Here is a 14,601-nt window from a genome sequence, read left to right as displayed (position 1 = left end):
GCAAATTCTCCACCCAATCCAGTATTACTGGCATCTGATGTTAAGATAAATCCTTCGGGTTGTGGTCCTATCTTAATAGGTTAACTGCCCACCATAGAAAGCCATCATTTTAAATCTTCTTTATAGCCTCTGTTATAACAATAATATTATCGAAATTACCCTTATTTTTGTTAACGATTTGTTTTTATAAATCTCCAATCTTTTATAAAACATATTTCCATATCAGTTACCAGGGCAAACTGCAACCAGTGTTCCTATGATTTCCGCAACCAGTGTTCCTATGATTTCCGCTAATTTTGATGGTAATAAATTCTTCACGAATGTAATGATCCCAAAGATTTTTCATTTTCTTAATCTTTTCCTCTGTTGGTCTAATGGTCATTGTCTTTGAATATAAGACAAACCCTAAATATGTAATCTCTTGGGTTGGTATAAGGCGAGATTTGTTGGTATTTATTGTGAAGTCCAGTTCATCAAATAGTTTACAAACTCTGTTACAAGCTCGTAAACAATCCAAATCTGTTCTCCCCAATATGAGGGCATCGTCTATATACATAATTATGATAATGTTTTCGTCTCTCAGGCGAGCAAGTACTGGTTTTATGACTTTTGTAAAAATCCGCGGAGCATCAGTGAAACCCATTACGAATGAAGTAAATTCGAACTTTCCCCTGAAAACATAAATCTGAAAAATTTTCTAGCTTTCTCATGTAGTGCAATACTGAAATAAGCATCTTTTAAGTCACAGGAACAAGCAAAGCATTGTTCCTGAAATGATATACTGCCTCTTGAAGACTGCTCATTTTAAAATGTGTATATTTAACGTATTTATTGAAATGCTTAAGGTTGAGAATAATTCTAAGGTTCCCATTACTTTTAGTTCTAGCGAATATATTAGAATACAATTGATTCTGGTTATCCTCGTCATCCCTCTGACTGCTTGGATAATATTTTTCTCTTTCAATTCTCTAACTTCTCTTTCAATTAGTATTCTTTCCTGTTCCGAAAATGTTATGCTTTTTGGGATAAAAGTTTACACAGGGGTAAAACAAAGTTCTGGGTAAACTCCCCTAATTTGGTTTAACACCCACTGGTCTTTAGTGATTTTCTGCCATTTCTGTATATATAATCTTGTTTTCCCCTCTGTGAAATGATCTATAGTATTCTTAAATTCTAAACTTGCGCTATTGTCTTCTTTTCCCTTCATAATTTATCATTGTTGTCCTAAAGTTAAATTTGGTTCTGTGAGAAGTGTTTCCTTCCTCCCCGTCCTCCTCTTGTTATCGGTCGCCATCCTCTCCCCCTCTGCTTTTGTGGGTTCTGGATGGTGAGGGGTAAGGCATCCTCCTTTGACCATTTTTTGATTTTCCATCACAGTGAAACGTGCCAGGTTTTGTCACGGCTTTCGAAAGCTTGTGGGTATCATTAATTGTCTTAATGCTTTCGTCTAAATTATCTCCGAAAAGGAACTCCGTTGATGTGTTTTCTTTCTGTTTGCACAATTCTCTACATTCTTCATTCAGAAAAGGCTTAAGTGTTTCTTTTCGAATTTGGCTGCAATTAGTATATACAGCTGATCCCACTCTTAACAAAACCGTGACTAATGGAGTCATTGCTTTGACCTCTATTACCCTCTTATTATCCTTTTCATGGCTCCTTTTAACTAAGTCGCTCAGCAGTTTAGCTGTTATGGTTAAACTTTTGCTCATTAACAATTGAATGTTATTGATGGTCGTGTCCTTAGATTTTGCATAAGTAGGCAGTATACGCCATACTTGAGGGTTAATTCGAGGGACTCTGAGATTGGGGGTGTTTTTAGGGCAAAGGTGTTTATCCAACACTTTCTTGGTTTTTTCCCTGTTGACATTAGCGCACACTCCATTATTGACTATCTTTGCCACCGATTCGTGAATGTCTTCACCAAACGATTCTGGTACATTAAAAAAACTGTTCCAGTTCTTTTATTTCATTATCAATTTCATCTTTGTCCTCACTTTCTTCCACCTCTTCTTCTTTCTCATCTTCGTATGTCATATCATTTTCGAGCATCTCTAGCTCGTCGAGGTCACTGGTTGCGGTCATTGTGTGCGTGCCTTCTCCCCCCTTTTCGCTCTCATTCGGCTTTCGTTTCTTTAACGACGGCTCGCTGGAGTCGTGATTAGTCATTAATAGATGCGTTAGTGACTTGAAACCTTCTACAATTAACTGTCCCAATTCCGAATTTGAGGCGTGGGGATTGCTATGGGCGTGGGTTTCCTTGCTCACTAAATGTGATGGCCCCTGATTAACTGCCTCATTTCCAATTGTTTTTGTTTTAGATTCTAATTTTCTTTTATATGTTCTACTGTCTTTTTTACATTCTCCATTTTTACCCCTCTTTTTCTCTCCCGCGGGAGAAGAAATTGGGTTTTTTGTATGAGTTAACACTCCCTCGGGAGATGTTATGGGAACTGTTTTAGTTTTCTCCCCCGCGGGGTAGAAAGTTCCTTATTCAACTCTTCCACTTTATCTGGTTCCATTGTTTATTCGAAGTAATTTAAAACATTTTCTCAAAAGTTTAAATCATTAAGCACCACTTTCACAGTGTTAATAATATACTTTTGTATGAATTAACACTCCCTCGGGAGATGTTATGGGAACTGTTTTAGTTTTCTCCCCCGCGAGGGTAGAAAGTTCCTTATTCAACTCTTCAACTTTATCTACTCAAAAGTTTAAATCATTAAGCACCACTTTCACAGTGTTAGTAATATACTTTTGTATGAATTAACACTCCCTCGGGAGATGTTATGGGAACTGTTTTAGTTTTCTCCCCCGTGGGGGTAGAAAGTTCCCTATTCAAATCTTCAACTTTATCTGGCTCCATTGTTTATTAGAAGTAATTTAAACATTTTCCCTCAAATGTTTAAATCATTAAGCACCACTTTCACAGTGTTAATAATATACTTTTGTATGAATTAACACTCCCTCGGGAGATGTTATGGGAACTGTTTTAGTTTTCTCCCCCGCGGGGTAGAAAGTTCCCTATTCAACTCTTCAACTTTATCTGGCTCCATTGTTTATTAGAAGTAATTTAAACATTTTTCTTCAAAAGTTTAAATCATTAAGCACCACTTTCACAGTGTTAATAATATGCTTCAATGGGAATTGGTATGTCACAGGTCTAATAACAGATTAAAAATCCAATAAGGATAAGGAAAAATTAACACAATTGTTTGCATTAAATAGACAAAACAAGACGCGTCCAGCCTTCTTGACAGTCGAACGTGAACTGACAGTCACGGCGTGATTCTTCATTTGTAACCCAATTCGGAATTGGGGTACGAGGTAGAGTGACGACCAATCGTGATGTGTGAACATTTTTCACTATGTAGGTCACTTTGAGCACACTTTGCAATGTGACCAATGGCCTGGAGCACATGGAAAGTTAATATAGATCATACCCATTCTTAATTACAAAGCCTTCTTGAACTGAACTGATATCATAACTTTGATAAAGTCTCAAGTTTAAGAGTTTACGTAGTGCAGCCAATCCTGGCCAGACCAGACCTGTCAACCCTTCATGGTCCAAAAGTGGAATCAGAACTTCAGAAAATAGGAATTTGAGACAAAAAAAAAAAAAAGAAATTTGTTACAAATGGTTAATTCCCTTTGAAAATTGCCACCAACTTCGTTACCAAAACAGGTGGTATTCTGGCAAAGCTGACAATGTGTGTTGCCATAACGTGTGTCAGGTAATGGAATGAGGAAGGGGGAAGGGAGGACAAATAATTCTCTTACCTATCTCCCTTATAGCAATCAATCATTGAGCTTTTATATATTTGAAAGCGAGTGTCATACCACTAGACCACATAGCCGTTGTCATTGAAAAAAATGTTTCATCTCCTACCCCCCCCCCCCCTTTCCAACACCCACCTCTCCCTTTTCATAACAACGTCACTTTTTTTTGGACATTTTAAAGACAATGGCAGAATGGAGGAAAAGAAGAGTGGAAATAGGAGCGATTCCACCAACAGCTGAAGGGTTAGCAGGTATGCCTAGAAGATAATGTGGACAATAATGGAGAGCCAAAATCAGAAAGATTTTGAAAAAGTGACCATAAAATTGATATAATTGATATTTGAAAGAATGAATAAATGTATCATTTGTTGGTGCTATAAATAGAATCGAATTCCAAAACAACATATAAACTTGTATGATCCAACTGAAAATTTCATCAAACTCCCAACATGAACTCTAGTTGTGAAACAAAATAAAGTGTATAATTACAATAATGAAATAAAAGCACATGATTTCTTTCAATTTAAATGAAATGAATTTTAATAATGCATACGATCCTCAGAAAAATGTGTAAGATGAATGGAAATGCTTAAGAATCCACATTTTTTAAATCCGATTGGCAGCACCATTTTTGTCATGTCATCTAATAAGCCAATAAATGGTTTGAAAGTTTTCTGTAAAAAAAATATTTATTTTATGTTTTCAGGGGATTTCAGGTCATTTAAGCGCCAATAAAAGGCAGATGAAGAAAAACTTAAAACAGATAACACACTTCACTACAAACATCCAATAGAAAGAAATAGAAAGGCTACTTCAAACAGAGAACAGCAGTAGATTCAAGAGTAATCCATCAGTGCACCTAGTTTGAGACCACCTACAGAGTCCTACAGAGACAGGATCCTGCCAGGGATAATCACTTTTTTGTTTGTTTTTAAGGGTTTTACGGTACTTGCAACACATTTAGGTCATATCAGTGCCAGTATAAAGGAAGAAAGTTGGAGAGTCAAAACATTCTTGATGTGCAATGAAAAGGGTTTGCAGAAAAAAGTAAGACAAAGGGGAGTGGTTCAAATAGGGAACAGATTTAGATTCCAAGAGCGCACTATCAGTGTAGTTTGATAAGGGGGATAATCAGATTCTTATACAGTGCACATCAATGAGTAAAAAAAAAAACCAAGGTGATTTAAAAGGAAAAAAATATCATCTCTAACAAAACTGATAAATCCATCTGACTTGTTTCACTACTAGCAAAAGACTCCAAACAGGGCCCAGGTGAAACCAAATGGTCTCATTTGGGAGCAAGGACACAAAGCCACGTGGAAAGGACAAGTGATACTTTGGGATAGAAGAGAAAGCAAAAGTGTGAACCAATGAAGAATCGATCGGTCCAGGGGCAGCCAACATATCCCCCACCCTTAGGGGAATTCCAACCACTACTGTCCAATATATACAAAGTAAGTTTGGCAGTGACCAACGGTATAAGTCCATCCACCTGTATTCCATTTGTCCTGCCTAAAAATGATAATGTACAATGTCTTTTCTCTCCTTACTCTCACCTACTTGGCTATTTGTCAACCATTTCAAATCAAATTTGGATGTGATACAACATTAAAATCGCACCATTTTCTTAAAGATGCTAAAAGAACTCTTGAGAATGACAACGATGACCTTTGACCTGCATCAAGCCACACAGCATTTTGAAATATGTGAATGGTGCAGTGCTAGAGTGACAACAGCATTAATGACAACTCTGGATTGTTATCATCGGTACATAGTGTAGCAATGGAAATTCCAAATTTTACTTGACTTTCAACTTCAACCATTGTTCTTCACACTGAAACCACTATGTGAAAACCCATCTACCTGTCTTTGCAAACTGCTTTGATAACCGTAGGGCTGTAGCATTAATACAGGTACTCACTTTCCATACCTCTCAGCACTACTAAAAGCATGGGTGAAAGTTCAATGGGATCGAATTCACTGAAAGACAGACCAGCAAAGCCAGTTTGCCTTACTAAGATGCTGATTTAAATCAAGTAACGGCCACCCAAACCTACTTAAATGACCTAACAATAAGAGTCAAAATGCCTGCAGTCGATTATTATAACAAAATACCGACATCAACTTCCATTAGAACTTTCATTCAAGACTACCAGACAAAACAGACTGTAAGAAAATACCCCAAATAAATTGTCTCAAACTGATTTTTTGGGATGACATAAAAAAAAAAAATAAAAAAGTCTTTCCAGCTTTTTTTTTCGTTAATTAAATTGAAGCTTCCATTCCATTTGTCTATTGTTATTATTTTCTTCGAGCTTCATTTGCATTACAGCTTTGTCTGAGCTGACTGTATCATTCATACAATCTTTAGATTCTTATCGTGTATCAGTGCAAGCTCCCACACTTTTTTCACTGTGAAATCTAACTGGAGTCCACAACGCATGGCCATTTCCTCCACGAAATCCTTTCTTCTACAGGTTCCAACAATGTCAATATGACTACAAGGATTCTTTTCCAGCTGATGCAAACCTGATGCAGAAGAAAAAAAATTAAAAATTTTAATTTATTTCTTAAAAAATTAAATTACATTCAAATTTCAAAGAATTATGGGACTTTCAAGAGATCTGAAATCTATTCACCTTAACAACACCATTCTCCCATTTCTCATTCGTCTTTACTGTTTCATTCATCCTGTTGTGTTGACAAAGAGGGATCTAGAGACCTAAGAAACACCTCAAGGGGACAATTTTCGGCAGTGATGGCGAGGTGCAGGCGGAGGTGACTCAACGATGTCGAAGTTTGCCATGTGAATTCATCTTCGACCTGATGCAACAACTGGATCGGATAGTGAGCAATAACTGTTGTCCATTTTACACTATAGAAACTGGGATAAATGTGGGCGTCCTTGAGATAATCAGTCGCAAGGTGAAAATCTTCGGAGATATTGACAATTTTAGTCAAGAGGTCAAATTTTATGGAAAATGAGTTCTCATCAAAAATCGTTAAATCAAACTTTTTTCTTCATATTGATGAAATATTTTAATTGTATTCTACTCCTAAATATTTTATTTTAATTTTTTTCATGAAGGTAATATTATACTTAATTTCAACTCTTGTCAACTTTGGAAGCGATTTTCTCAAAATTAGGGTTTCACACCCTAGCCCATGCATATGACCATAACTTCATGAAAAATCACCCGATTTGCTTCAAATAAAGATTAAAATGCTCAGAAGACATTGGGCTTTCAAAAAATGTAAAAAAAAACGAAAAAAAACAAAAATGTTCACCATGTGACTGATTATGTCAAGGACGCACACAAATTCCGACTCCACGGGCCTAATGGTTCTAGAGGACTACTTGATAGTGTTATCAATAAAGCTGTCCTAATTCAAGACTAATGCCTATTTTACCTGTCAAGACTGTCTGTTTGACTCCATTAGAAGGGACATACTGGAGAACCAGTCTACCATGTTGACGTTCTCTGATTCAGACTTTTTGATTAGGGGATGATCCTGACAAAATTGAGATCATAAATATTAGTAATAATAATCTAAAAAATATGGAATAAATGATGTCATAACATTAATGGCTTCAATGGCTTAGTAGATAAGAGTACACATAGAGGAAAAAGAACAAATTCTGCTCTAGAGGGTCCTCAGTTCAAGCGCCTTGGGATGCACTGGCGTCCTATTCAAAGGGTAGCGAGCAAATTTAATGCATAGAAACAGGTAAACTCTATTCCATTTCCAAGGGCTTTATGGCTCCTGAAGGATTAATAAAGAAGGAAGGGGGTTGAAAGTCAAGATGATCATAATTAGAATTTGTCAGTTTTTTTAGACAGTTATTAGTGATGATAATGACAATTTGTCATAAAGGAGAAAAATCTATCGGCCCGTCTGTCACGCCCAAATTCAATGCCAAAATAACATAGATATTCATTGTTACTCAATATTACGTAATATATTACTAATTTCTAAAACACATGTATTTTGATCATTAGATACAGACTGACTTTTTGTAAATATAATTTAACAAACTGTCATTTCCCATTAAACCTTTTAGAACCCTACCTATAATGCCACCCATTATATCAAGATATTATTATGATAAACTTTTGGCCAAAAGGAGGTATATGTTTTTATACTACAAACCCGGGTAGTGTGTGTATTACTGCAACCTTGTGGTTATGCAGCTTATAAATAAGAATCTTTAATCAATTGCAAAACATATTCCATCAAACGGGCGAATTTAAATGAAGCCTTAAAAAAAGTATTACTTAAATCGATCAGCCAAACTTACTGTTACATTATCTCTCTATTACCAAGGTTGGCTGAGAAAAAACATATGGAAAAGAAAGGGGAAAAAAACAACACACACCCAGAGAGAGAGAGAGAGAGAGAGAGAGAGAGAGAGAGAGAGAGAGAGAGAGAGAGAGAGAGAGAGAGAGAGAGAGAGAGAGAGAGAGAGAGAGAGAGAAGAAGAGAGAGAGAGAGAGAGAGAGAGAGAGAAGAGAGAGAGAAGAAAGAGAGAGAGAAGAGACAGAGAGAGAGAGACAGAGAGAGAGAGAGACAGAGAGAGAGAGATAGAGGGAGGGAGAGAGAGAGAGAGAGGAGGAGAGGGTAGAGAGAGAGAGGAGAGGGAGAAGGGGAGGAGAGGGAAAGAGAGAGAGATTTGGGGGGAGACAGAGAGAGAGAGAGAGAGAGGGAGAGAAAGACCATTCTGATATGACATAAGTTGTGATGAATTCAATTGAATTCAGAACAAACAAACAAACAAAAACAAAAAAAATAATTTAAAAAATAAAATAATACAAAGCTAAAGGGTACTAGACTAAAATATTAACACCCATTTGCTCCACCCCTTCCCTGTCGATCATCTTTTCAATCAAGGCCATCATGGGTATTGTGCCACTATTCACATTTGGCACCATTGTGTCTAGACTAACGTCATGGACATGGAAGTGTAACCAAAAATCATGCAGCTGAGCAGAGGTGTCAAAAAATGACACAAGACATTATGGTGATTTTTCAGCTAAACTACCACTTAGAGGAAAACGTTTGACATGGCAAAAACAGCGGAAAATTTCAGAAAAACCCTAAAATCCCAGAATTCGGGGGAAGTTTATCATTACTGAGTTATTAGAGAGATTTAACAGATCATACATATGTATCAACATTTCTATCACACAATCATTCTCATTATACATAAAAGTAGTGCCACCATGCGATTTTCATTATTTACTTATCCTCTTGGTCTTGGTGCATCAGTTACACATAAGACTGACACAAATCTTTTTCATATGGGTAACGGAGATGTATACATTGTGACATCCAATCAAAAATCGAATAGTGGCACTATTATTACATTTAATGAGAATGATCATGTGATAGATAAGTGATAACTGATGCTCGATATATACTATTTGCTAAGCCTCTCAATTGAAGAGTAAAAGCCCATTCACACCAATGAAATCATCTATTTTGTGAAAAATTGGATAAGTTATAAATTAAGCTTAATGTGATACGAAGCTGCTAGAAGCCGTGGACTGTAAAAATAAACAAAAATGAATATACCAGCTTAAAAAAAACCCCAACAAAATACCAAACACAGAACATTTCGGGTTCAAAACCCTTCTTCAGCCAACAACAACAAAAAAATAAACTATAAAAACATAAATACATTACTTATCTGCTTTTAAAGTAATGTAATTAATTGAGGGTTTTTTGTGTGGGCTGAAGAAGGGTTTTGAAGCCGAAACGTTCCATGTTTAGTAATTTGTTCTTTATTGAAGCTGTTACATTCATTTTTGTTTACTTTTACAGTCCACAGCTTCTAGCAGTTTAGTATCAACTTATTCAGTTATCACTCCCATACCATTATGTAATCTACACAGTAAACGGGCAATGCTGAAATAATGTCCAAACAAATCTATGTGGGGACTTCTTTACTTACCAGTAACTTTTTATATTTTGGCCTTCTTTTGCAATCTTTGGTTAAACTGGAATGAAGCAAAGAGGGAAAATGTGAAAGAGTGAAGTTTCACTAAACAAAACAAATTAAAAAGCAACAGACCAGCGACAATAAATTAATCCCATCTGAGCTGCCAGCTTGGACAAAGTCGTTAAGGGGACAAAATGACGTTCATTTAAGTGAGAACTGAACTTCGTATACTTGCGGTAAAAATATGATATTATACTCATCAGCATGTGTTGTCCTGATATTAATAATATATAATAATAATAATAATAATAATAATAATAATAATAATAATAATAATAATAATAATAATAATAATAATAATAATAATAATAATAATAATAATGCTTTATTGCATCCCAAAAAGGAAATATTTTGTACAGACGTGTTATAATTTACACAGTAAAATAAAAAGATAATGGAAATGTGATGTTAGCCAGAGTTGTGCTTTATATCTGAATAATTTCAACATTGTAAAAAGGTTAAAATTGTCACTGTAAATTGTAAATTGAAAAGATTGCAAAACAAAAACAGTAAATAGTGCATATTAACATCGAAATCAGATTCACAGCATTATTACTTTTCCATATTACAACAATCCATACTTTCCACATCAGTACCTACAATATATTAACTCCTCCACCACCACACAGTGATTTACGTGACAAAATCGTATTTCTGTGTATCAACAAGATATGAAGTGAGTAGAAAAGTGCCAGAAGACAATAGAGAATAAAAAATTTTTCGCGGCGGTGGTGGGGTTTGAACCTGCGACCTTATTGGTACGACAACTCCGCCTGGCAGGTGAGAGCGTGGCTCTACCGTGTGAGCTATCCACGAACACAAAATATTCGTTTCAAACCCAAAGTCATTTCTAGATCCCTCTCTCACCCACTTCTTGAGATCGCCGATTCGTTCACCACCATCGCGAAGTAATTTTGACCAGCAGTTAAGCTTAATAGCCAATATTCTCATCACAAACATATAACATAGAAACGATTGAGACATTGAGTATGCTCCGGTGTATGGGGTGAATTTTTAATTCAGAAAAGTGAGTGGAGCAGGCACTTATGTTGGTAACAACAAGATATGAGTGAGTAGAAAAGTGCCAGAAGACAATAGAGAATAAAAATTTTTTCGCGGCGGTGGTGGGGTTTGAACCTGCGACCTTATTGGTACGACAACTCCGCCTGGCAGGTGAGAGCGTGGCTCTACCGTGTGAGCTATCCACGAACACAAAATATTCGTTTCAAACCCAAAGTCATTTCTAGATCCCTCTCTCAACCACTTCTTGAGATCGCCGATTCGTTTCTGTGTATCAGTTACTCATTGTAGAGGCTGAATATAGAAGAATCCCCCCTCCCCCTGAAGTCCAAATATGTCAATAAATAACAATGTGAAATTGAATGTAGACTTCAATTTAATATACAAAAACAGATAAAATGGACGTTTCAGGTTTCCCCTTTATCAAACAAAACAGGATGAATGAAACACTACAGTCAAAAGATTTCAATACAGAAAAAAACACTGAACATACCAATCTCTGACGAAAGATCTAAGCTCATCTGAGAATTCTTTGCCTAGCTGGGGCGGTTCCTCCTGCAAAACTTTGGTCAGGACCTCAAAGTCTGTCTTACAATTTTTATAGGGGAATTCACCCGTGGCAAGTTCTACCTGTTGACACAAAAAGATTTGGGATCAAATGGTTGTCAATTTTTTTTTCCGGTTGGTTTCATGACCACTGAATATGCAGGAATGCCTTTTGCTAAAGTAAAAACAAAAGGGTGAAAATGATTCTCGTAAAGAAGATATATGAAAATATTTCGTGCAAAGCTTCTACATAAAGCCTCCCCCCCCCCAAAAAAAACCCACGACACCTTATTCTAATTGATCTAATTGGCAATTCACAAATTGGTCGTTAAAAATCAATCGCTTGAAACTATCAGTGGAATTGTAAGAAATAGTGTCCCAATAATATAAATACAGGCTCAGTTTAAATGGTTGACTAGGTAAAGAGGTGGATTTGAAATAATAATGATAATAATAATAAAAGTAACAATTACAATATTAATAATAACAAAATAGCAAGATTTAGGTCTAGTCTATGCTAAAATCCTGTTGAAACAACACCCGAATTCATAAAACCCCAATGCAAATCTATCCATATTTGTGAGCAACTCCTTCCTTACCAATGAGATACCTAAACTCCACACATCTGCTCTGATATCGTAGTCAGGTCTTGTGGGATCAGGAGGCTCAATTCTCTCTGGCTGAAAGAAAAAATAAATAAACAAAGATTAAATAAAAGATTTAAAAGATGTATTTAAATTGAGCCTTTTAACTCACTTAACCCTAATACCGACTATATCCATAATACAGAAAAGTGAGTGGAGCAGGCACTTATGTTGGTAACAACAAGAGATGAAGTGAGTAGAAAAGTGCCAGAAGACAATAGAGAATAAAAAATTTTTCGCGGCGGTGGTGGGGTTTGAACCTGCGACCTTATTGGTACGACAACTCCGCCTGGCAGGTGAGAGCTTGGCTCTACCGTGTGAGCTATCCACGAATACAAAATATTCGTATCAAACTCAGGTCAATTCTAGAGCTCTCTCTCACCCACTTCTGGAGACCGCTGGTTCGCTCGCCACAAAACCATCGCGAAGTTATTTGACCAGCAGTTAAGCTTAATAGCCAATATTCTCAACACAAACATATAACATAGAAACGATTGAGACATTGAATATGCTCCGGTATACGGGGTGAATATCCATCGTTTACCCGGGTTACTTTTACCCCATGCCTATTTATTACGTTATTCTGAGACAAATTATAGGTGTAGTATCAAAGCTAATGTTGTTAGTTTTTACATGTTAATGATAGTTGAATAAAACTATCTATGTACATACTCATTTTTAATATATTTTTTCCAATTTTGAAAAGTAGCAAAATCTCTAGGATTGAGTGAGTTGACACTAGTATCACGGTGAATGCAGTTAGATTAACATGCTCCGAGCACCAAAATACATGCACTTTAACTAAACCATTTCATAATACAGATAAAAAAAAAGTCAGAAATCTGCCATCATTCATTGAAATAAGCCAGACATTTTTAAATAAAAGACAAGTTTTTACCTTTCCACTTGTTTTTTTTTTTTTTTGGTAAAAGTAACCTGATTGACTTGGATAGTCAATATTCTATAGTCAACAATTGGTGTTGCTTGGAATTGGGACATCATACCCATTGGAATTGTTAGTAATTTGACTATTGTCACCGCACACGGATAGGTTTATAAAATTTGTAATGGCTGACATGGAATAAGAAAAGAGATTGTCCTTGAGGTCTTTTCAGTGACATTTGACACAGAACAGCATAATTAAATTATAATGAAAAACTTGTGGAAAATTTCAGCTTTCATCAGTTTCTCCGCGTTCCAAGTGTGAAAAAATAATTAAAAAAAAAAAATAAAAACACACAAAAAATCCCTCAGCCAAGCAGCAAAAGATTAGCAGAAATAACATCCAAAAGGTAAAAATAATGAAGACAAAGTTGATATTATGTCCACAATTAAAACTCCATTACTGCTGAAACATTGATAGCAGCTCCTTAGTTTTTGCATTACTTTTTTAAATGACATTATATCCAAAGGAACATGCAAAAGAAGTCTCTCTACACTTTTGCAACAATTTAAAATGCTATTGCTACAATAACATTGGTCGAAGCTTCTCAGTATTTGCATTATTTCTTATCATTCGACTGAGGAGAAATGCAAGAGAGATCCTTCCACGGCATTTTCCCCCCAGATAATTCAACATTGATGTCCTTTAGTGTCAAATGTCACTAAATGACCTTTTGACACCCCCCCCCCCCCCAAAGTAGTGTTTCAGAGCCGTTCGGCACATGCAGCCAGAGTTTATCCCAGTTTCTACAGCGTGAAACGGACAACAGCAATTGCTTACTACTCTGGATAGAATGCTAGTCTACTGCAAAGAACTTTCCACCAGATATATTAGACCCAGCTACCTAATCACTGCTGGGTGGACAAGGGGATCAAAACAAAACTCTTGACTGCACCCAGGATCGATCTCGGTCCCTTTGTATGTGAAGCCAGTTCTCTCCCAACTGAGCTATAGGGACCCCTAGCCTAGCCCCAAAAAAACCATAACTTACTGCCATGTAGGCTGCACAGCCAGCACTGCGAGTCTTGGCCTTGGAGTCCACCAGTCTCCCACTGATTCCAAAGTCACACAATTTGATATTCCCTCTGTCGTCTAATAAGATGTTGGACGGCTTCACATCTAACAGATTAAAGGTATATCAGTATGAACATGTCTAAAGCCCAATTAAGTATATCAAATGTATTGATTGAATCCTCTATCTTTTATCTTTTTTTTTAGTATGCCTCTATATAAATTCATTATATATATAATTATAATAATAATTATTATTATAACCATTATTATAATTATTACTATTATTATTATTATTATTATTATTATTATTATTATTATTATTATAATTACTATTATTATTATTATTATGTGTGTTCATGAAGTTAACATTACTTGTGACAACTTTGGATCATACAGGGACATACCTCTGTGTATAACACCATGTCTTTCCTTGAGGTAATGAAGAGCATTAACAGTCTGTGGATCGAATAATGTTTAAATATAATTCATGGATGGATGAGAAGAAGACATTTATATGACCAATACTAAAAGGGGGAAAAAATGTAAACAACAGGACTTGAATACTGGTCTCCATAAAATGGGAAAACAATGCTTTAAAGCTTTATGTTTGAATGTTTTCTTAGGGGTTTTACGGCTCTTGCAGCACCATTACGCCA

General features: G+C 36.0%; 2 protein-coding genes across 2 annotated transcripts in view; both read right to left on the bottom strand.

Moving 5' to 3' along the window:
- Window positions 1–312: 312 nt before the first annotated feature.
- LOC144979219 (uncharacterized) lies at window positions 313–6,646 on the bottom strand. Its single transcript, XM_078925828.1, has 6 exons — window positions 6,601–6,646; window positions 6,140–6,306; window positions 4,331–4,451; window positions 3,441–3,582; window positions 2,005–2,146; window positions 313–1,958 (listed from the first exon to the last, which is right to left on the bottom strand). The coding sequence occupies exons 1-6, from the start codon at window positions 6,644–6,646 to the stop codon at window positions 1,281–1,283; spliced, it is 1,296 nt and encodes a 431-aa protein (XP_078781954.1). The 3' UTR covers window positions 313–1,280.
- Window positions 4,290–14,601, bottom strand: part of LOC144980168 (dual specificity mitogen-activated protein kinase kinase 7-like) — a 31,968-nt gene continuing 21,656 nt past the window's right edge. The window contains exons 7-13 of the mRNA XM_078927742.1: window positions 14,350–14,401; window positions 13,923–14,050; window positions 11,944–12,024; window positions 11,292–11,428; window positions 9,731–9,776; window positions 7,189–7,290; window positions 4,290–6,306 (exon numbers count right to left, since the gene is read on the bottom strand). Of these exons, the coding sequence (XP_078783868.1) occupies window positions 7,192–7,290; window positions 9,731–9,776; window positions 11,292–11,428; window positions 11,944–12,024; window positions 13,923–14,050; window positions 14,350–14,401 (543 nt within the window). The 3' untranslated portion in view covers window positions 4,290–6,306; window positions 7,189–7,191. The remainder of the gene's footprint in view (window positions 6,307–7,188; window positions 7,291–9,730; window positions 9,777–11,291; window positions 11,429–11,943; window positions 12,025–13,922; window positions 14,051–14,349; window positions 14,402–14,601) is intronic.

The sequence above is a fragment of the Berghia stephanieae genome, chromosome 9 (assembly GCF_034508935.2).
Source record: "Berghia stephanieae isolate SIO BIC M18660-M18661 chromosome 9, UCSD_Bste_1.3, whole genome shotgun sequence".
NCBI classification, from domain to species: domain Eukaryota; kingdom Metazoa; phylum Mollusca; class Gastropoda; order Nudibranchia; family Aeolidiidae; genus Berghia; species Berghia stephanieae.
This window is presented reverse-complemented; position numbering and strand designations above follow the sequence as displayed.

What these genes read in the sequence shown, in the direction of transcription:
- LOC144979219 (XM_078925828.1), bottom strand. Translation starts at nt 6,646, where the DNA reads ATGGACAACAGTTATTGCTCACTATCCGATCCAGTTGTTGCATCAG. An exon ending in ACGATAAGAATCTAAAGATT is followed by an intron (nt 4,452 to 6,139) that starts GTATGAATGATA and finishes TTTTTTTTACAG; the next exon opens with AAAACTTTCAAACCATTTAT. An exon ending in GGCTTTGTAATTAAGAATGG is followed by an intron (nt 2,147 to 3,440) that starts GTATGATCTATA and finishes TCACGACTCCAG; the next exon opens with CGAGCCGTCGTTAAAGAAAC.